The 24,159-nt window shown below is 37.4% G+C and overlaps 1 protein-coding gene across 2 annotated transcripts; it reads right to left on the bottom strand.

Moving 5' to 3' along the window:
- Nucleotides 1-2,147: 2,147 nt before the first annotated feature.
- On the bottom strand, nucleotides 2,148-24,074 carry LOC121431033 (F-box only protein 32-like). 2 transcript variants are annotated; one of them, XM_041628495.1, is made up of 9 exons: nucleotides 23,732-24,074; nucleotides 13,706-13,827; nucleotides 12,073-12,122; nucleotides 11,360-11,452; nucleotides 9,799-9,892; nucleotides 8,416-8,585; nucleotides 6,834-7,019; nucleotides 5,524-5,670; nucleotides 2,148-4,409 (listed from the first exon to the last, which is right to left on the bottom strand). In XM_041628495.1, exons 1-9 carry the CDS (start codon nucleotides 23,857-23,859, stop codon nucleotides 4,281-4,283), a joined length of 1,119 nt encoding a protein of 372 aa, XP_041484429.1. In that variant the 5' UTR covers nucleotides 23,860-24,074; the 3' UTR covers nucleotides 2,148-4,280. The 2 variants fall into 2 exon arrangements, with proteins under 2 accessions (XP_041484429.1, XP_041484430.1); XM_041628496.1 differs by lacking the exon at nucleotides 23,732-24,074 and adding an exon at nucleotides 16,415-16,825.
- Nucleotides 24,075-24,159: the final 85 nt, after the last annotated feature.

The raw sequence follows: 24,159 nt of genomic DNA, 5'->3' as shown, positions 1-24,159 counted from the left end.
ATTTGTGAAATATCCTTTGTAAACAAAGGAGAACACACCAAATTGTCAAGAAGTAAATGACTTCATGGACATAAATTCATATCTAGAATTTTTTTGAACAAACATGCATTTCATATGTTGACTCTGCTGACTTTCCATAGTTGCGATTGATCAGATCAATTGCAACTCTTTGTAAAATGGGCCCCTGTTCTACTAAAGGAAACAAAAGTACAAGGAGAGAATCCACCTTATCAGGAAGAATAAAATAAGAGGGGCAATCTAAAACTTGTTTCATCAACATCGGTTATAGAATGCGCAAGTTATGGAAGTTTGAAAAGTCTTGTTGTATTGTCTATTGGGATCCTCAAATTGGCAAACATGCTTCAAATGGCTGAATTTGTGGACAACTTTCCATTTGTTTTTTGCACAAATTTTCAGATTATCCCCTTTATTTTACTTATTTCACATTGTCTCCTCCTGACCTTGACATACATGTATATGGTTTGGATTAAATTTTCACATGACATATGGCATGCTCAGAAGTAGGCAAGGTGCAAAGATAATGAGAAAATATCAAAATTTGGGTACAAAGCAAATGGAGACTTGTCCACAAATCTGTGATTATGAAGCATTTGAGGATCCCTATAGAAAGTACAACAAGACTTTTAAACATCTTTGACTTGCTTACATGTATTTCATAACCGATTTTGATGAAACATGTTGAAAGTTGTTCTTCTCATTTTCCCTTTTCCATGAAGATTGCTTCTCTTGTGTTTTGGTTTCCATTAAAGACGACTTGTCAGAAAAACCTATTGGCCTTCTAAGGTGGTCTTGAATCCATGTCCTATATTTTAAGCAGTTTTGATGCATCAAATACACTTCCTGTGCATAATGATAATCAGAGCTTCCAATGCATGCTTTCACCACATGATGCTAAATTCATATTATTACTGGTTGTAGCAGTAAATTAATTGACTCATTTTAACTTAGCACCAAGCACGTATCCAGAGCCTTGTGGGTACAAATGTAATACCTCGGTCACACTTGCTGTATGGTGGCTGTACGACGAGTTGAAAACTGCCATTTTATTCATTTTTTTTATCAAGTCACCAATATCTAAAGGTAAATGCTAGTTTTGGTAACGATATCAAAATGAGTTCGTACAGAATCCAATGAAATGACCACTAAAGTGTCTGTTTGTATAAATAAAACGCATGTGCCAAAGGATTCTGGAAGAAATTGTGTAATTGCTGAGAAATCAGCAAATAAGCACGGGATTCAAGTAGGGCGTCGGGCCCGACGCCCTAAGCAATAATTATATATTGTCCCACATGCGCTTATCTGTGTTGGGGATTTTCGGTGTGAACATTTTTCAGCGTAGATTGCAAGATTTCACAAAGTCCAGTGAATGTAACTGTACCAGATCTAGATCCTCGATGATATACTGGCAATTAAGCCTTGTTTTACAGACTTTCTCATGAAATCAGTGTTAACTGCAACTACTGGAATTTCTCTTTAACTGGTACAAAAAATGTTAAAGCGGTTGTTTCAACTCGCCGTATGGTTGCCGTAGAGCAAATGTGACCGAGGTATTAATAGTATTCTTTCATTATCGGATGCTTTGTCAGTTTGTATTTCACATCAATTAATACTAATTGATGGATGAAATCTACATAAAAGATGGTTTCATAACCACTGATTCTAAAACTTTTTGTCGGACTCGGTCATTATCTATCTGTAGCACACCTCTATATCTAGCCATACAAAACTGATAATTACTCGACTAAATTATGCACTAAAAGATAATGAAACAAATATATTTTTTTCTTATCAACAGAAATGACATGCATTTATAAATATTTCTTAACTGATAACAGTGAGAAAGACTTAATAAATCAAGAGAGAGATAGAGAAAAAAGAAAAGAAACTGGGGCCGATTGCACAAAAGGGTCTTTGCTAGGACCGTCTTTCGTGTCGCCCATCTTTTATGATGCGCCATGTGAAACGCATTTTTAAATAAATCATCTGCAAACATATTTCATTCATCCTTTAAATTAAACAAACATTTTTATAAAATGATGTGATATATCATGAAATTGTATAAATTTTGATTTAAAAGCAAACTAATGAATATTATTCTTTATCATAAATTTCAGAAACGCCCCGCCTATAGCGTATCATAAAAGATGGGCGACACGAAAGATGGTCCTTGGAAAGACCCTTTCGTGCAATCGGCCCCTGAGCTTTATGATCCAAATGATTAAAAACTGAAAAAAGTGAAATTGGATGGTCAGTATTGTTCCATGTGAAAGTTACAAAATTAATTCATATTACATGAAAGATTGTTATTCTCGGAAATAATTTAAACAAGATTCGTAGGAAGCTTGGGGGGGGGGCATTTTGGCACTCATTACCCAATACCTCCAGAGTAGCCCTGTCCTCTTAGAGTTATACAGTAGATCGTGTACTGGACTCTGTATTATGTATACATACACAGACATTCAGACATGACTTCTGAGACCCAACTCGTCGCAGAGTGAAAGAAACTATTATTGAAGTGATCAGATACTTCCTAGTTATAACAAGTAAAATATTATTATACACAAAAATAGGCACATGAGACTTCCTGTCATGTTTGCTTTGCTATTTACTCTACTGTTCAGCTTATATGAATGATTGTCCAAGCTGGAAATTTCGCACTGAAGAAATAAGTACTTAATATGATTTTGATATGAAATTGATATTTAAACTTTTTATAGTTGATAAATGTACATTTTCAAAGCTTATCAGTATGAATTTGAATTATGATTGATAAATCATTTCAACAATCCATTTTCTCAGTTGTAACAAACATCACATTTTCATGGATATACATCTGATATGTACATGTAACATTCTTTCACAAAGTTGTATGAAATTCTACTGCCTATTGCTAAACCCACAACGATAATAACATGCAGTGTCACACACCTTTCAGCATTAAAATGGATACCTATATACATCTCTTGTATTAAATATGTGCAGATATACAAAACTCTTATTTACAAATGTTACACTAGATAATTATGTTTGTTTTACAGGGTCAAATGTATTATGACAAAGTAAAATGTTACAAGACAAAAGCTCTAAATAAGAAAAAAAAAATGCAGCAAGAGATTGTGAAGAACAAAGGGGCATGCATACATGTACATGCCCTGTATTTATCAGATTCAGCAAATCCATGCAATTTTGCAATAGCTGTTTGAAAAGTTATTTTTATGGACAACCACCTTGACAGACCCACCTGTCACCTTAAGTTTTTTTCCCCTTTTTGTTTCTTGGTAAAGACTTACTTATATCAAAGCAACAAAACAATAAGTATTGTATTCCATTTGTTCAAGGCTTGCGCCAAGTTCATCTTCCCTTTTTTTAAGTCCCTTTTTAAGTTATTGCTTCATTATTTAAAGTATATCAGCATTATTTGTGGCTAAGGGATAGTAAAAAGGATAAATCCTGCTACTGCTAATAAAGGGTGTGTTCAAGAATTTGAAGGTCATTTTATTTTGTTTGTGAACTTTGAATGTATTATTCCTCAATTTGTCTCGTTTTTCAATGCTACTGCTCTTCGAGTGTCAAATGTGATATCTATTCTAGTAATGAGCAAATTGTGAAACACGTTACCAATAAGTTTAGCTGCAAAAGTTACAGTGCATTTGTACAAAGTCTGACCCCATGAAAACTCCAGTGGTGTTTCATAAACATTTGTTGACAAGTTTTCATATCTAATTTTATATTCTTTGTATATTTTATTGCCAGAGAAACTGGTGTAATTGACCATTTCTGTGGTAGCCAGCGCCATCGGAAAATGACAACTTGTTGTTGCTGACAACTTTCATGAAAGCCCTCAGTTCTCTCCTGGGGACCATTTCATAAAACAAATAGTCTGTGATTGAGTGAGAATAATTTTTGTCAGTGAAAATCATTTCCTGCTTCGTGCAACCCCCTCCCGGTTATGAAGGTGCAGGTAAAACATTTCAGCAGAGTTTCCTCCTCTAGCACAAAAATTGCAGCTGGTTCTTAGCATGGAAACATGCGTTGTAGTGAGTCTCTTCTCAGTTTTATTGATTTAACATCCTATCCAAGGGACTGGCAAGATTAAAATGGTTGCATCTCTCTCTTCTTGTATTACCCCATAGGAGAATGAGCCTGTATATTTCGGGGTTGGAGTCTATGGAAATGACGAGTTATAGCAAAACCATTAAGTCTCCAACAGGTTAAAGCATGATGGACAAGGTGCATGTTGACGAGCCACCGCCTATGCTCTACCTCGGCAGGGGAAACATATCCGAGAGCTGTCTGGGGGAGATCCCTCGGCTGCGTGCCATCCGATGCTCTGGCGCCCTCTCCCCCCTCTCCAGGGGAATGTCGATAGAGCAGGGATGAGACCCGCCCTGAAAATAAATCACAATATTTTTAAAATGCGGTATTAGCTGTGTACACACAAATGTGTATTCTATGGCCTAAAATATGTTAAGTCTGAATTCAGAGTCAAGTCTAGAAAGTTGCATATGTTCATTTTAACTTTTTATGAAACACCCCGAGGTCACCATGTCACCCCCCCTCCCATCACCCTCACCAGTGGTAGTTCTTTATTGACTATTATAGTGTGGATTTGTGGTTTGGTACCCGGTAGTTCATCAGTACAGAGAAGGAAAGAATTTGTTGTTTAGGGGCAATTGCAGAATTTCGGAGGCTATTTCTTTAATTTGAAGGGCTACTTTTTAGGGGTTAAAAAGTGGTTGTGCTGTAAATGCAAATTCTTCTTCTGCCACAGTTAGAATATTGATTTTCTAAATAAGGTTGAATATTGTTTGGAACAGATCTTGGGGCGACTCTAGAAAGAATGGTCACTCTAGAGTATGCCTTTTGGGGGAATTATAGGGGCGATTTGGGCCATCATGAGGGCCGAATTGCCCATCGCCCTCATGTATTTCATACGCTGCATCGGTATCGCTGTTTTTATGGTGAATGCTATAGAAGTTATAACGTGGAGAAGGCTTACGGTTCACCATGTGTAATATGAAGAAGGGAAAGGAAATACAGGCAGAAAAATTGAAATGGAAAGACGAGATAGGATGAAAAGAGGAAATGACATGTAGAAGTATTCTTTTCTTGAAAGTGAGTGAAGTCCTGAATAGAGAAGAGACTCACTACAATGCATAGAAACCATCGCTACACAATCCGCATATTCAGCTCATCTCATCTGGTTTACAGTCCTTTTCTGGACTTCACTCACTTTCAAAAAAGAATACTTCATTTTTCATCCTTTCTCGTCTTTCCATTTCAATTTTTCTGCCTGTATTTACTTTCCTTTCTTCATATTACACATGGTGAACCGTAAACCTTCTCCACGTTATAAAATCCACCATGCGAACCTACAAAGGTCAGCTATAGAAGTTGTCTCGTCCTCCAGAAGAGTCAACAGCAGTGGTAGCAGAGCTGAACGGGTAGAATGTATCCAGTAATTCATCATTATGATCACTTATCATAAATTCTGTATCTTACCCCCCAAAATAGGCAATAGCAGTGGCAGCAGAGCTGAAGCTGATCGGCGAACACTTCGTTCAAGCCATGCCTCGTCCTCAGTTTCTTGTAAATCTTCTTCCAGTCGATCTCGTAGTCCGGTTTGTTCTTCGGGACGGCTGCTGCCAACTGAAGACACAACAATTGAGAAGCAGAATATTGAAAAGATGTTGTTAAAGTAGAAAAATGTTCTTGGACTTGACTGTCTGAGGGTGCATTTGGCATTTCGGTGTTGTGATTAGTGTTTCAAAATGCTAATCAAGTTTTCTCAATGTCCTCGATAAACTCAGTGGCAACTGATTACATGATTAGCCTATCTGATTTGATCCTACCATGTTCGTGTGATGTGATTCACATTTGAAGTAGGTACATGTTCCTGGTAGAGGCGATGAACAAAATCTTGCAAAGAAATTGTGTGACCTTAGTTTCCAGTTAGGCTCTACTCATTTTTTCTGTTTAACACCACATACATGTAGTCTATATATGCATATATGAGTGAATCAACCAAGTTTTCACTTGAGAAGTTCACGAATTATAAAATAATAAGTAAACAAAGTTGGAATAAGACCACCTTGACATGAGACTAAATGAAAGTTGGACCTAGTGAGTAACAGAACAAGTACATGTAATAGATGGGTCAAATGGTAATTGGAACATATTGATAGATTAGTTGGGCTTATCCCATGCAGTACATGATGAAAACCTCCATTTGAGAACACTATACCCCAATCTATTCTCTTCTCCAAGTACAACAAACCCACTGCCTCAAGCAAGCAATAATATTTAAGTATCAAAACACCTGTTTTTTTACCTCCGTCCGAAGATAACACAACAGCCCGAGCGCGGTCCCTGCAAAGCATGCTGTCATTTTATTTACTAACTTCCCTTATTTCGAGGTCGATTTTCTTCGTTCGAAATTGAAAACGGACTAACATTGGATTTCTGAATACAATATGCCTTTGAAAACGTGATTAAATATTGAATACAATAATTTCATTCCGAAGGTCCTACTACAGGCAGAGAAGTCTTACGTAATAGCAGGGCTGTTGTTTATCATTTTGTCCTTGGCCCAACGCTCATTTACTGGCCTGTGGAGGGGAAATTGATATAGGGATTACCTGGCCAAGAAGGGTTTATCGGGGCTTGGAAATGGTATTGAGATTTTCAAATGAAAATTGGGGTCTAGAACCGCAGTTTGCAATCTGAACTGCGGTCTTTCTCCAAACAGGGGTTTGACGTAATGATTAGACAGTCTGAGATACAGACCACCAAGTGAATATAACTCTACTCACATGCGCCTCTGAAAAGTGGAATCTGCAGAAGTCTCTCCATAGGTTCCATTCATTGGAAAACCCGTGCAGGAGCTTATTGGCTTCCCCTGTGTGTGTGATGTCACAATGGTCTTGCATCGTCCTGAAGATCTGCCTCAAGCACTCGTTGGGGAGATCGGTCAGGACTGGCTTGCCGTCATCTTGTCTCTGCAGGAGAGAAGGAAAGTGGATACGGTGGTAATTATTTTTCACCTGAATGCTCGCAAGCAACCAGAGGACTTAAGGCTCAAGGTCCTCTCTGAGGGATATGGGGGCGGGGGAGTTTCATAAAGCTGTTTGTCTAAAAGTTAAGAGTGACTTTAAGAACAACTGTTGATCCTTCCTTGTGGTAAATGATGTTCACAATTAAATGTTCATTGGTGAATGTTTGGTGCATAAGACAGGTTCAACAGTCATGAACCACTCACCAGGTAATGAGAATAAATGCCTTACCTGCACTAGCGCACCAAGTGAGAATCAAATCTGGGTCACCGGACCCAAAACCCCTGCTTTACCAACTGAGCTATCATGCCTTCTAAGGAGATACAAATTTTTTTCTTCAGTTTTCCCATCCTTGATGGCATCACTGTTCAACCCTGCTTTTCACAAGTTTATGCAATCTCTTTTAAGGTTGGATGTCAGCTTGCCATTGAAAGCCATTGACTTCACCATTCTACTTTGTCCATGAAAGCCTTCCTCACCTTTGCACGCTTGCTGTAATTGAGGGTTGGCTCAGTCACAGATAAGAGTGACATGATCATACTTTCACCCATACTTTCACCCTCCTCATACATGTAGATCTTTCTCACGTCTAGCGCCATCTATCTAGAAATATTCTATTCCAAGGTGCGATGTTATTTTTATTATTACCCTGGCTTAGCTCGAGCTGCCTTTCAGCGCTCATGCATTCATGGAATTAATCCTGCTGGGTACCCATTCACTTCACCTGGGTTGAGTGCAGCACAACGTGGATAAATTTCTTGCTGAAGGAAAATACGCCATGGCTGGGATTCGAACCCACGACCCTCTGTTTCAAAGTCAGAAGACTAATCCACTGGTCCACAACGCTCTATTGTATATTGTCAATAGCGAGACCAGGGGTGGCTCCAACTTGTCTTGCCTCCAATACAACCCAGTTAAAGCCCTCCCAACCAGGTTATTCCTTGCATGATGACATTGCCCATCCAAGAGCAGCCTCAATCTACTTTGATCTTGAAACCCTTTCTCACTTCTTCAAACTGTATATTGTTAAGCTGATTCAGCCAGACATGGGCGATATGGTAGTGGCAGTTCCAACCAGCCTTGCCACCGATGTTACCCAGATGTAACACCCCGCCCTTCCCCTCCTTTAAATCAGCCTTTACTTTGATCTTGAAACATTTTCTCACCTCTTCGTACTGTGTACTGTATATCGTTCAGCTGATTCAACTAGATATTGCCAATGTGGTAATCAGTTTCTGAACAGCTTTGCCTCTGATGAACCCAGATGCAAGACCCCTCCCCCATTCCAAACTCAATCGCTACTTCTATACCATCTCCCCTAATCTTAAAACCATTTCCTTACCTCTTCATACTGGACATTATTAAGCTGATTCAGCCAGACATGGGCGATATGGTAGTGGCAGTTCCAACCAGCCTTGCCGCCGATGTAACTCTTTGTGTTGATCTGGAGAGCTTTGATGAGGGTTTTGATGATAGACCTGACCTGGTTGACATTGTACTTGGTCTCAATGGCTGTATGATGAATTAATGATTACAAATATTTTATCAGATTCCCTAAGAATCAGTCACCCGGATACACATGGAGTGAGCATGTACATCAGTGGCGGACCGTGACCCCGAGGAGACAAAGCATTGGGGGGGGACAGCAACAATGCAGTGTCCCCCCAATGCTTTGTCTCCACCGGGTCACGGTCCGCTACTGATGTACATGTATATTAAAGGGATGGTCCGGGGTTAAAATATTTATATCTGAATAAATAGAGTAAATTCACAGAACAAAATGCTGAAAATTTCATTAAAATCGGATGACAAATAATGAAGTTATTGCATTTGAAAGTTTATCAATATTTTGTGAAAACAGTCGTATGCACATCATCATGAATATGGGCTGATCATGTCACATCCCCACTTTCCTTTTTATTACCGTATGTTATTACATGAAATCATAAATGTTTCATTTTTTCATACATTTGTAAATGTTGTGTCTCCATTAAAATGAAAAAAAGTTGTGGCAATAAATAACTAATGAACTTAATCAGATGTCAATCCGATTGTTTTAGTTCTTGGTAAAAAATATAGAATAAACCTAATTTCATATAATGAAATACAAAAGAACAAGTGGGGATATGACGTCATCAGCCCAACGTAATGAATATTCATATAGGCATGCATAGAAATGTTTCACCGGAATAATGCAAATCTTTAAAATTCAATAACTTTGTTATTTGTTATCCAATTTTGATCAAATTTTCAGCATTTTGCTCTGTGAATTTTTCTCTATTTATTGATATAAATATTTCCAGTCTTGACCATCCCTTTAAACAAGAATACACTTTCAAAGGGCTGCATTTTTGGTTAGGAATGAAGGACAGTTTTAATCGAAATTTGAACTGAACTGAAATTGAATTGATGCTCTCTCAGGAGATAGCATCGGTTTCATCAACATTTGTCATCTGGCACAAATTGCCCTATCTTACAAAGAGTTGCAATTGATCTGATCAATCGCAACTATGGAAGCCAGCGAAATCAACATACAAAATGCATGTTTGTTCAAAAAAAATTCTAGATATGAATGAATATCGATAAATTCATTGATTTCTTGACAATTTGGTATGTTCTCCTTTGTTTACAAAGGACATTTTGCAGATTTCCTGTATGAAAAATTATTTATGACACTGACTGATTTCTATAGAGTTACAATTGATTGGATTTATCGTGTACTCACCAACATTGACGGCTTCTTCTACAATGCCAAAGAGAGATTTCATAGCCGATCCGCTGAGGGATGAATAGTGGTTCTGGATGACTAATTCCACAAACTGAAGGAACAGAAAATTAAAAGAGAGAGAAAATTGATGACATTCTTTGCTTCTATTGATCTGATAGTGTTAATCCACTTTATAAGGACAGTACTGATTCTTTATCCTGTCCAAATCTGTAATTACAAACATTGAAAATTAAAATTGAAAATAAAGAGAGAAATAGAGAGATGCATTATATTTTTTGTTTCTATTGATTTGATAGTGCTGATTCATTATTAGAAATGAGTAGTGACTAAATTATTATGTCCACAAACTGACATTTGAAACTTTAAGAGAAAAATGATGATACATCAAAAACACTATAAACATTATAACACAAAATGATAATACATTATATTTCATTTCAATTGCTTTGATGTTCTGCTGTTGGAAGATTTTTTAAAAACTATTGATGAAGAAAAAAACACATGCAGTGCCTCAGATAATCAGATAATGGAATGGACAAAAGCCCCTTTTAAGTTTTATATTGATAAAACTCCTTCTTAGCATGTCCACTAAAGATAAAAAAATAGGCCTACTGCATAAAAGTTGGCATTGTGGTAACTTTGCGGGTAAATTGCAAATTCATCCACTCACCACATGGTCTACTTTCATTTAGTCTAATGCCATATTCTGTCCATCAACATTTTGTCTAACAACCATTTAATGCACCAACCATTTGGTCTAATCATCACTTCGTCTTATCACCAATTCGTCTCATAACCAGTTGGTCTAATATCCATTTCATTTTCATTCATTTTTCAAAATTTAAAGGGAAAGTTCACCTTGACAAAAAGTTTATTGTATAAATCGCAGAAAAAATAATAAAAAATATTGCCGAAGGTTTGAGAAAAATTCATCAAATAATTAAAAAGTTATTAGAATTTCAATTATATGATTTGTGACGTCATATGCGAGCAGCATTCCTACATACCGAATGGTAAAAAATCAACGAATTGTCATTTTCTCAGAAAATTGAAAATGGTTTTCACTGGCTGATTGAAAATAGATCATGTGGTGAGTGGATAAACTGACACTAGACAAAAATTATAGTAGAAGAGTTGGCAATTGGACGAATTGGCATTAGTTGAATTGGAAATAAACCACTTTGCCATCCAATGCCGACTCCCATGAAATTCTTGATTTTGATTTGCTGTTGAGCATTGTTACTGTGGCAGATAACTTAATTAGGGATAACTTTTAATGTGCAGCAGGGGCAAGATATACTTTATGTTTAATGTATAGTTATCATGTTGTATAGATACCACACAAGAAATAATTAGAATAATGATATGCAACATTTCTATTATCCTTAATACAATTTTCATATAAAGCACTTCATTCTAGATTACTTATTACCCCTACTTTAGCGTAGCTACCCTGATCAGTCACCCTTAGCATTCAAGGAATACCTGCCTGCCGGCTATCCATTTGCTACACCTGGGTGGAGAGTGGCGAAGGTAGGACACTGGTGGAAGTACTCACCCTGCAAACATACTGGAATCTACTGAGTTGATGGAGGGCTGAACAGAAGTCAAGCTTTAACAGTATCTCACCAATCGTGAAGTATTGAGATCTCTGAATAAGAAGAAATGGATTGAAAATTGGAAGAGATAAAAGAGATAACTGAATTTGATTATTATTTTATTATTATTGTTTTTTTTTTGGGGGGGGATATATTGCAAGTGTGGTTTTTTTTTACCAATGGAAAGTAAATATCAACATACATGTAAATATATTAATTTGAAGATTTCATTTTCATTTGTGAAACCTACATTGATTTGAAGATTTGCTCTTCACCAGTTTAACAAAAATTTACAGGTAGAAATGAATTTACAAGAAAATAAAAAATAAAGATAATTAGCAAACTATTGGTAAATCAAATAAGTTTATTTTAAGATCATTTTCCATAAGATCTTTTTCCCCAAAGATAAATAATCTTATGAATGATATCAAAGTCAAGTAGGACAGCTTTTAACATAGACCTACAAAAATATATTTAATTGTAAAATTGATGGATCTATTAAAACCATCAAGGCATGTAAGTATCATACCAAGTAGTGTCTACAGATCAAACAGCAATCTGTCAAATTGACAGTAGACCAAATAGGGTTAGCCCATCTGGTATTAAAGTGTAGATCATCCAAAAAGTAGACCAACTTCTTGCAGAGAAAATGATTATAAATCTTTTTATTTACCTCTCTGCCTGCTCCTTTGGGTAGAAAGACATACTGAGAAAGCTTTCTGACTGTGGAAAAATGAAAAAAATATATTGGAAATTGATATACTGCAAAGTGAAGAGAGCTTATGCAACTTGACAAAATGTGACAAATTGTAGTGATTTTTTAAAAATGTTTCACAAAAGGGATGTTTTTAGAAGTGAAAGCATTTTCATTTTTCTTTCATATTTATGAGATGACATATCTATTTTCTTGCTATCAATCTAATCATTCCACATTTACATTCTATCTCTGTTTTAATCACCCCCTCTCATCATTATTTTTCAGTGATATGTAAATATTATACAATGCGTGTCCTTTCAGTTAGATGTCAAAGATGGGCATGAGACTTAAATCCCCCATGAACATACTTCATTAACCCATTGCCATTTCAATCTCTATTTGTTCCATCGTCGACTGGGCATTGGGCCAGAAGTCTGGCATTCCATGAGTTAATCGTTACCGTTGGAAAGGCAACCCCCATGTGACTTTTGATATGCCTGGAATGCAGGCTATGGAGACAATTTGTGCATTTTTCCAAGATTTTGCAGAGAGCATCTGATAACATCAATTGTCATCAAGGAATAAGGTTCCATTGTGACCTTTTGAGGGACCTTTCTGATGATGGGTACACTAGACAATGGAGGGGAGCGTTTCACGATGTGCATGCAGTGTGTTTCACCCCAAATTTGCTTTCAGCCAATCAGATGCAAGGATTTCAGGAGCTTATTACAAGTGGAAATCACAGATTGCTTTGTGAGAGATGATTCAATGTTTTAGAATAGTGTGTTAGATTGAGTCGAGTGACGATGGTAAAGATAATGCGATGGGGATGTTAGCAGTGATGATGGTGATGATGAGGAGGATGGTGATAAATTATGTTGATGATGGTGATAATAGAGATGATGTTGATAATGAAGATGATGTTGATGAACATGATGGTGATGAAGATGATGTTAATGGACATGATGATGAAGAAGATGATGGCGAGGATTTTTTTTTAACTTCTAACCCTAGCTATTTAAGGGTATTTGTTGTAGGCCTATTCATGTTTCATCATTCAAAAATCACATTACACAGGCAGTAACAAGCAAATCAATATATGGCATATCCAAATCAATTTAGACCTTACAAAAAAAAAAACTTACAGCATATACATCATACGTTTTGTATACTGCTTCTCACTATTATCTTCATGGATTTTTTTACATATTTCTTTTTGAAATAAATATTTCATGTTGAAGTCACAACAATCTTTTTGTGATTTATTTCTTATAAGAATATATCTACAAACACACGGCAAAGATGATGATCGAGGGAGATACCGGTAGTGGTAACGTTGGTGATGAGGTGATGAATTTGCCAAATAGACCCGATTTTTCTTGTTTTCTTAATATCGAAATTTATTGACACAGACGGCAGTGAAAACTTTTTAATAAAGTGCCCCCCAGTAAATCCTGGATCCGCCCTAATACCCACCACATTCTTGGTGCATTCTGAGTTACAAAATCTACTAGTTCAACCTGCATCAAAACAACAAAGTCACAAGGAGAGTCCGATGATGGACGCCATATTGGAATCAAAACCAAACTGAACTTATATATCAACTCACATGTTGGTCGCTTGGTGCTCTTCCAGAAAGGTGAAGCTGTAAGATCACCATCTTGGCTGGCATCCCATTCTTTGGCGGAGTGATCCACCTCCGAGGCCAGCTGCCAGTTCTTTACAAGAAGCCTGTAGAACAAAACAAAGGGGCCGCGGGTAGGAGGAGAAAAGGAAGTTTTGAAATATGACATTCTAAATAGATTGTGAAACATGTAGTTCACTTGCCCTTCCCACATTTCTTTGCCTGATTGTATGTTTTTGTAATGTATAAACATTATGTACTTTTTATATTGCTCGAATAATAATAAAAATAAATAATATAATGATAATAATTATAATGATAACAACAACAAAAACAACAACAATAATCATCACCATCATCACCATCACCATCATCAATCATCATCATCATCATTATCATCATCAATCATCATCATCTTCATCAATCATAATCATCGTCATCATCACCATCATCATTAATCATCATCACCACCATCATCATCATCGATCATCATCATCTCACTCCACACACTCTTTTAAAAAGGTTATGATGAAAACAAAGTTGGGCCTCGCATTCATGGTAATGGAACATTGATTTTGAAGAAACTTATGTAACACTATAAGTTTTAATGATGGTTGATATATATTCGTAGTTATGGTAGCGTTCGATGGCGTATATATATATTGTGTTACAGTCGAATAAAGATGAGAAGACGATGATTATGCAGTTCCAATATAATATATTTATTCACCCTTCCTTGAAGGTAGAAAGGATGTAATATTGATGAGAAGTATACAATGAAGAAATATAAATAACAGTATATGTGAAAGCTATAGGACTCCTTTGTTTACGGCCATGGGATGGGCCAGGAGAACAAACTGTGAGATTTTATGCGGGGTGGAGCGGTAGCTCAATAACCCCAAAATCTATCTGAAATATCTATTTAGTACAACTGTATTTATACCCTGGACTTGGTATGACAATCACAATGTTTCTTTGTTCTTGGACCAGTTGACTCATACTATTTCTGGGTAAGGAGGAAATGGGTGTGATAAGAAAGACCACAGTGAGTGAGAGTGGAAGAGAGAGACTGGGAGAGAGAAAGAGAGAACCAAGTATGAATGAGAAACCTTAGGCGGTGCTGCACCATCCCGAGTTTGCTCAATCTCGAGATTTTAGCCCGATCAGCCCTCTTCGCGATTAATCTCGAGATTCAAGAAACCCCGTCTCCACCATCGCACGAAGAGCGATTCTTGCTCGAGCGAGGCAACAAGCATATTCCGAGCATGCGCACTTTCGATCTTGGAGTTTCAACGGCCCGCGCTTTTGAATAACTTCCCGCGATATGCAATCAAGTCCATGTACTCTTTCGCCGAATTCGACCGTTGTTATGCAACAATCCTCTCAGCTCAGCCGCGCTATAATTATAAGCGAGTGAAGTATTCTTCGTTTAATATGATGGCGGACTCCGAGGCAACGACAGAGGGGGAGAGAGAGATAGGGGAGGAAAGAAATGCTATTTGCTCACATTTTGCGAAGGAATAAGACGACAATGCTGTCAGTATTGTTATTGACTATGACCATCGTCGATAATGAGCGCCTCCCCCATCAGTCATCTGGTCTCTCCCAAAATCCATTCACGGGGGGCTTGACACCATCGTTGCTGATTGGGGAATTGATGAACGCTATGATAAAGTTGACTTTCGCATGCGTTCGGTATAATCGCTGTTTATGTTTACCAAGGCGGAAATGGAACGCGAATTGCATTATGGACTGAAGGTCATGAATAAATTAACCCGAGTCCAAACCCGAGTGCGTCTGCACCTACGAATTAGCGCGATAATTCGTAAATAGCGCGCTATTTTGCAAATAAACCCGAGTTGACTTGGGATTGCAATCTCGAGATTAATCCTACGAACTAGCGCGATAATTGCGTCTGCATTACAAACAATCTCGAGATTTTTCAGATCGGGATAATTTGCCGGATCAGAAATAGCGCGCTAATTTGAAAACTCGGGATGGTGCAGACGGCCCTCTTGAGTCCGGAATGGTCATTTTCATGGAAGAAACCTTGTGAGTGTGACGTAGTGATGAAGTAGATATAAACAAAGTAGTATTGGGTTAGTGAACCCTTTTGATTTTACAGTTCAACTAATATCTCTTATTTTAAACATATATTGATTATTTCTACTCTTACACTTATATTAAGAATAAAGAAACTGTCTACCTGTTATTGGCTCACCTTGTCTGCTTATTTAAAGCAGATTTCAATAATTTATTTCGATCATTATATCAGGGGTGAGAGAGTTCAGATTTTTTTTTATTTTCAGCTTAATTTCAGCTTATTTTGGCTTTCCTCTGTACAAAAAGTGGGATCTCTTTCTATTTCAGAATTTTTCAACACTCTTCAGCTTTTTTCAGATCTTTTTATTTGTGACCACTCACATGCACCCCTGTTATATTTATCAAACTGATGTGGCAAGGGGATTAGAGAGGAAAGGGGGGGGGGGAGTTTGTGTGTGTGGGCGTGGTGTGAGAGTGCGTTAGAATAAGATGTAAAGAGAGAGAGAGAGAGAGAGATGCCGGGGAGATACGGGGGCGCTATTATATAGCCCCACACCCCAATCCGATTCCACAGATCACTGTCGTGATTGTTCAATGAAAAATAGCTTTATAAGAAAAGGCGCTTTCTTCGTTCGAAGTGAATATACTTACATAACCTTGCGTCCTCCTATCATTTTGCATTCATTCAAATAAAAATCCGAGCACCGAATATCCAGTCTTTTAGCTACTTCACGATGAAATCTTTGTAAAGCTTGATTTTAATAATCTAAGTTTTTATATAAATACGCTGTAGAATTAAAGTAATCAAATGGAGAGGCTCTCTCCAGAGTGATACATTATGTGGCCCAATTAATAAAACTCAGTGCATGCAATCCAGCAACCTGTTGTACGTGCAAAGTCAGTTAACCCGTAGGCATACCACTAAACGATATATATGAAATATTATTTTTTTATACAATTTTGACCAGTTTCCACTCTGGAGTCGATCTGTGCATACTATCCACGACTAAAGCGACGAGTGATATGCTGGTTTAAGCCTTAACGTCTAGATCACAACTGAAAATATTTTATTTTGATTTACATATAACCAGAGTCATCCGATATGTCGGCAATTCCTTATATGGCCCGTTCATTATGTCCCTGTTACCCACCTTGCCCAGGGTTTTATATGATTTACATTGATATGTAAATACCACTTCCAGACATCATCCAAATAAGGGCATATATAATTCTGTACTTCTGAAGCTCCACCGTCTATTGATTTTTGGATGCCGTGTAAACAGAGCATCGATAGTCTACTTATTCAGACCTTTTCAATTCGACCCGCGATGCATGAAACGTATCGTATCGTCGAGCCAAGTTGCGTCCGGGCGTATCGTTCGATTGTAAAACATACGAATAGCCCCAATTAGTTATTTTGGCACATTTTTCCTGGTGCTGAATCGCCTTTGTTTATTATGACTTAGAAAGGAAATATATGATCAAACATTGCGAAAATATTAATTGGGGTGGTTTTGATACCTCGTTTTAATAGCAAAATGTGTAGAATGAGACAAAATCATGGCATTAAATTAGGTTCAATTTCGACACTTTTAGACAAAATAGGGATGAAAGTACCTGGAAGTTTTCAAATTGACATGAAGTACATTTAAAAAAATTCAGCTGAAAATCATTTATAGGTTGGGGAAGCAAAGAAAGCGGCGGAGTGGCAATGCGGTGGTGCGCCAGGCCTATACGTGTTTTTCACTAATTCATATTGTAAGTCACGTCTGTGTTGAAGCATATTTAGAACCGTACAATGTCTGGTCGAAAGACTATCCAATTCAACGATGGATACGTAATTTCTAAAAATACACGCTGATGTCATCTCGATGTCATCTCGATGCCCTTGTTATAGGAAAAAGAATATGACAATGCCAGGGCTCACGCTGTCTTAAACTTGTGCAGTGGTGTACAGAATGGGGGGGGGGGAGTTTGGGGCGATTCCCCCTCCCCAAAATATATTTTCGTCTTTCTTCGACAAGAAAGGGTAAGGAAAGAAAATGGTGAAATATAATATCATTTTCTGAATGCACTGTAAAAATGGTAACAAAAGTGTGTAAAATTTTAACTACCACAAGGATAGGTGTCCAACCAATTTAGGGCAGTATTTTACCCCATGCGGGAAACATATTGTTCAGTAAGGTTAAAAAATAAGCAGAAATTACTATAGAATGGGCAAAATTTTCATCGCACTGGATAAATAAAACGCCCAAAAGAAATGCCCACTGTTGGTTGGACACATTACCCTTATGGAGCACTTTTACCCAATATTTTTTTTTATATTGTATTACGTCAACCCTATCACAAAATACGATTTTGGTAAAAAAAAATGTCGTCTGTGGAAACTGAATATACATAGTAACCCTAGATAAAATGAATGTAATTGTAAAGTAGTAACAATTTAAGAATGAATAACTGATACAAGCTGACAAGTGAATAAAGATGGATACATTCATGGACATATAAAATGTAGGCCAGCATTTACAGCTATAAGCACGCGGGGTTATAAACGTCAGATGATCAGATCGAGGAAGCATTTCGTGAATGTCCCCTTTTATCGGACGTTACCATAGTGACGGCACTTCTCGGCCAATCAGAATCAAGGAAAGATGTCAGATCTGACAACTTGGTCGGATGAAAATCAACGGTTGATGAAACGCTCCTTAGATGAAGAGCAAGTTGATTTTGAGGTGGAGAGTGAAACCAAGGGGGCAATGACGGCCTGGGCCCCATCTTACAAAGAGTTACGATTGATCAAATTAATCGTAACTCTATGGAAATCCATAAGTGTCATAACTTTTATACAGGAAATTTGCAAAATTTCCTTTGTAAACAAAGGAGAACACACCAAATTTTCAAGAAATCAATGAATTTATTGATATACACACATATCTAGATTTTTTTGGGGAACAAACATGCATTTTATATGTAGACTTTCCTGGCTTTCCATAATTTTGATTGATCACATCAATCGCAACTCTTTGTAAAACGGGCCCCTGGGCCCCATCTTACAAAGAGTTACGATTGATCCAATCAATCGTAACTCTATGGAAATCCACCAGTGTCATAATTTTTTGTCTACAGGAAATTCGCGCTATCTCCTTAGTAAACAAAAAAATCACACTGAATCTTCAAGAGAACAATGAACGTTTGAACAAACATGCATGCAGAGTTGATGTTGACGTTGCTGGCCGTCCATAGTTGTGATTGATCAGATCAATGGTAACTCTTTGTAAGATGAGGCTCTGGTGTCACTTTCATGTGTGCACTATAATAAGTAACAGTATAATAAAGCGTCTTTATTTCAATTTCCGAAAAAATGGGAAAAAAGCAACAATAGGTAATAACCAATTAAAAAGGAAAAATTGAAGACATTATCATGTTCTTCTTCGAAGGGGAAAAAATGAAGCATGACCTAAGAGGGAGATTGAAGAAAAGTGAAGAAATTAAATCATTGAAAGTTTAATCTAGGGAAATCCCGGGCAAACTCGTCTCTACCTACCTTGATGCAAGTATTTTGTGATTTTATTTTCACATCCAATTTATTTCGTTTTCAAAGCTAAACGACATATTTAAGCCTACCTATCTGATCAACACATGGATGGTACCGGGGGCGGATCATGGATTTTCAGGTGGGGGGGGGGCACATGTTCCTGATGAAAAACTTGCAAAAAAGGTTTTAACGTAAAATTGAAGGTTATTTCGTCCGCGGAATATTTTACAAGCAAAAAATCTTGTAATTACTATTTTATCATGTCTTTTTATACACCAGGACCAAGATGCAAAACAGTAATTTTATCTCTGATCTTGTGAACCTGTTTAAATATGTGTGAATAAATAAATAAATGAAAGGCCCTCACTATAAAAAAAGTGGGGCGGGAACGCTTGCGTAAAAATGGTATATTTAAATTACAATTTTGTATTATCGCTCTCAAAAGGGGTCCGCCAGTGTATGGTACAAACATTATGGTACAAAAAAAAGACCTTTCGGCCTTCATGATAAACAAATTGGGAGACCAAAAAAAAGTTTAATACGGCGAATAACCGCCAAAAGGAGTGCTCACATGAATTTCCTTGCTTGATGCGCTTGCTCGGCTGCAAGAGAGCTTTGTGACCGAACTCCCTCAAACTGCCGCCCTGAGAGGTTACATACATTCCTTTCGAATTATAAAATTATTTTCATACCGCAAAGTCTGATCCCCTTGCCCATGAAAACGGTAGATTCAGAACTATAATAGAAATAATGCGAGTGGACAAAGCAATCGAACTTACAAATACGAATAGCCTTCTTTATCTTTTTTTTTTATTTTAGATAATATTTGCGCGTCTCAAAGCGTCGCCGGTATATATAGAAACGTGACTGAGAAAAATGTTTTATATATCTGTATCTTTATCATTTTTCGCGATAAATCCGGAACGCGATTTTTTTCCCATCGCGCCGCACACTGACTTTTTATTTCAACAAGTCTCGCGCAGATTCGAGACCCATTTTGAGGCCGGCAGTTACGCGGTTCCAAAATTGCACGACATTTCCTACGGTATGTTAAACCTTAATTGCAAAAAATGAACATGAATTCGTGTACAATTCCAATGCAAATTGTCTTTCCAGCCATAATTCACATAGTTTATGTTTCATTAATTTTCACTTTTATGTGTTAAACTCCATTAATATCATCCTGATTATGGTCAGAATAAAAGGCCTACATTACAAACAAAATTGTGACATCGATTTTTTTAAAATAAATTTGGTCAGAATCATACAAACAGTCTAGGAACGAAAAGTTTCGACCTTAATTAGTTGATTCGAACAATCTTTTCTTATATACACGCATAAATTAATCAGCACAATTAATTAGCAAGGAGATCTTTCGCAGAATTTGATTAAATTATAGTTAATGGGTAATACGCGTTACAATCTTCGTCATAATCCCGCGATCGACGGCCGAGATCATAATGGCGGGGGGGGGGGGGGGGGGCCGGGGGGCTGAATCAACCCCGTCTTCTTAGGCATCAAAATAACCCAACTCTTTTTAGAGTTATATATTAATGGGATAGGTCATTGTAGCGATTCATATCTCTATAAGTCATTTCGGATGTAAACTTGCACTCGGGGGGGGGGCACTTCCATTGACGAGTGGATACCATGTGCGACCATGGGGTCTCGAAAAGCACCCTAAATACGTAATTTCCATATTCTGAAAATGCACCCCTTAACAAGTATTGGCGTGTGAAACCCTACCCTTAACAAGTATTGGAAACAAAATGATACTCTTGGCAAGCATTTTCTGCAATGAACCCCTAAACAAATATTCGGTCGTCGGTTTTACCTTTATACACATCATTTGGTTTAGTACTACCCCACCTTCTACACCTCGCGCAAATCGGACTCTAAACACGTAGTGTTGGGGCAAAAAGGACATCCTTTATAAAACATTTTAATTTTATTTTATCATCCCCGCAAATTTGACCCTAAACACGTAACTTTCCTAGCGAAATTTTTCACTATTTTTGTGTTTTTGACACCCTTATCACGTTACGTACGTAACGTACCTTATCGTGAAAAAGACATCCTTTTTACGCGTTTTTTTTTGGGTCGCGCATGGTATCCACTCGTTAAGCCCGAAATGAAGAATGGCTTGGCAGTGTCATGGACAAACAGTTTTGTATCAATTCCATCAAGCGTCTGCATCACAACAATGGCTTTTTGCCAGAAGTTCGGGTTCATTCCAGATGCCAAGATGTATGATTTGCAATCAGCTGATCACTGTTGTTTCTCTTGTTCCTCGATGTAGCCAATACTAGAAGTGAAGTCGCAATATTGTCTATTTAGACCGCAAAATACAAGTTTTGGTAAATCCCCCGTAAACCAATATTATATTATCCTATATTTGCCAACATTGGCCAATATTGTATTTTCCCTTTTTCTGTTAACTTTTGTATGCGTCAGTCTTCGGACTGTTTTACAATGTCTTTTCATAATAAACCGAATTGAATGAATTTGAATGAATTATCTGGCCTTTATAGGACGAATCTACGTCCCCTGACGTGAATCTATAATAAGCCCCCCCCCCACCCCCATTCATGAGCGCTCCCTCGCCCCCAAAAGCATCGATCTTGTAAAACAAAAGAACCCCTTAAAAAATCCTAACAAAGGGCACAATAGAAACACTGGCGGATGCAGGGGGGGGGGTGCAAAGCAGGCCCTTGCCCCCCTTGAGAGATACAATTCAATTTTATAATGTAAACATCCCGTTAATAGCAGAAGGGGGTGGGGCTGGGTTCGACCATCGAAATAATTTTCAAGAATGGACAAAAAGAAAGAAAAAAGGACAAACGGAAGTTGAAAGAGAGGAAAGGGTAGAACCATAATCAAAAGCAGATTGTAACTCTACATTAGACAAAAATAAACGTCACCTTTAGACCATCGATCTTGCACCCCCTGACCCCTTCTTAAATTGCAACGGCGGTGCCCCTTTCTGAACCCCTCAAAATAACTCTTGCACACAAAAAGTGAAACCAATTTGATGCCATTAATCGCTGACAAACGATGGATATGTCATGTGACATGAGAGTATTGTGGTTTACTTGGCAAGGCTGATGATGTGTTGCGATGGCATTGAATTTTTGCCACGACCCAGCTTACAAAATCGTATGGGGGATATGATAGTCAACACATGCATTATCTGGAATTGGATGATTATAATTTCATGAACGCCCTATAAACAGCTGCACGGATAAAGATCGTTTTGTTTGTTTTTATCGTGGAAATCAATTCATACATGTGAATGAAAAACAAATCATACATAGAATGCAAACTATTCAAGCCAAAGAATTCTTTACAATGGTCAACTCTCCACATTTACACTACCATTAGGCCCATCATCATCATCATATCTCAGACATTGATGCAGTGATCAAACAAAGTAGAGTGCAGATCGTGTATGGAGCAATTTTATGAAAGTTTTGATCTTTTCCTGTTCGGTCGCCCTGTGGCCCCTTTTTATCATTTTCGTGTTTGCTTTTAATGTCACGAGAATTCATATACAGACGTTACAAATATTACATGATAGTTTTGGAAAACACGGCATCATGGTCGTAAACATCTAAACACACCTCTCAACATGCATGATGTTGACGTGTTAATGAAGTATTTCCAAAACTAAACCTGCTTCCAATATCATGCAGGATATTAAATGATAATCTCTTTGATTTGAGCATTCTCTTTGAATACGTTTAAAGAGTTTGGAATTATAGACGTTTATACATGTGGAATGACTATTATTGCAGTTTGATTATAATTATTATACATAATTATTATCATTATCATCGTCATTGTCCAAGGTTTGCCTAAATTGGCAACCCAAATGAGAACAGAATGGAAAATGGGTTTATTCCGTAAATGTGAACTAAGGAAGAGTTTGGTTAAATGTAATTATTTTCATTATTAGAGCCAATCATCATCATTCTTCTTCTTCCTCCTCCTCTGATCCTCTCTTTTCTTTTATAATTATTACTATTATGTAATGATATTATTATAGCTGATTTTATCATCATATCATCATCATCATCATCATCACCATCATCATTAAGTTGAATGATGTTCCAACTGGAGCTTTTCAACATACCAACCGTGAACATGGTGAAACAGAGAATCACCACCGTTTATCAATCATCCATCACCCTTGATTTTAAGTTTATCCTCATTAATATCGCCTTAATCAACATCATTATAATTCACCAGACAGGCCTCCTGTGTGCACAAAGTTGATGACAAGATGAAATTTTGATAAGGAATACTAATTTCAATGGTTCATCACATTTTCCCGCACATTTTCCATGCGATGATCCCTGATCGAGTATAACTGGTAACATACCATATACTTGTAACTGAAAGTGAAAATGCATTGTTTTCCGAAATCCTCTTACCTGTCGTGTGCGAGCTTTTTGATGTGACGATTCAGGTTTTCTCTCAACGCAACAATGCGTTCCCAGCCTCCAGTATTTTTCACCCATACATTTCCAGGAGCCCTCCAATCACTCCCGAGAAAAGGCATATTTTCTCAATAATTTAGATTACAAACTCACGGAATATTCTCCTGAGTAAATGAATATTCGTATCCACAGCAATTCAATGTATATTCAATAAATAAACGTAGAGCTAGCTCGTTATTCAAAAGCAAGCTGATGCGCAGTGAAATGATGAATTCGTTTGTTTTGATGGTTCAAGATCATTATCATAATTATCCCCTCGATCCTGCGTTGTGTCGCATTTGCAGTACTTAGCTTTGTGCGTGGGAAAAGGCCGAGAAACACATGGAAGCTTTGTTGTCATCACGTGGTATAGACCCGGTGAT

The sequence above is a fragment of the Lytechinus variegatus genome, chromosome 17 (genome assembly GCF_018143015.1).
Source record: "Lytechinus variegatus isolate NC3 chromosome 17, Lvar_3.0, whole genome shotgun sequence".
In the NCBI taxonomy this organism is placed as follows: Eukaryota; Metazoa; Echinodermata; class Echinoidea; order Temnopleuroida; family Toxopneustidae; genus Lytechinus; species Lytechinus variegatus.
The sequence above is the reverse complement of the archived record's forward strand: the minus strand, read 5'-3'. Positions and strand labels throughout refer to the sequence as shown.

What these genes read in the sequence shown, in the direction of transcription:
- LOC121431033 (XM_041628495.1), bottom strand. Translation starts at nt 23,859, where the DNA reads ATGCCTTTTCTCGGGAGTGATTGGAGGGCTCCTGGAAATGTATGGGTG. An exon ending in AAAAAGCTCGCACACGACAG is followed by an intron (nt 13,828 to 23,731) that starts GTAAGAGGATTT and finishes TTTGTTCTACAG; the next exon opens with GCTTCTTGTAAAGAACTGGC. An exon ending in TCCACTTTTCAGAGGCGCAT is followed by an intron (nt 5,671 to 6,833) that starts GTGAGTAGAGTT and finishes TTGTGTCTTCAG; the next exon opens with TTGGCAGCAGCCGTCCCGAA.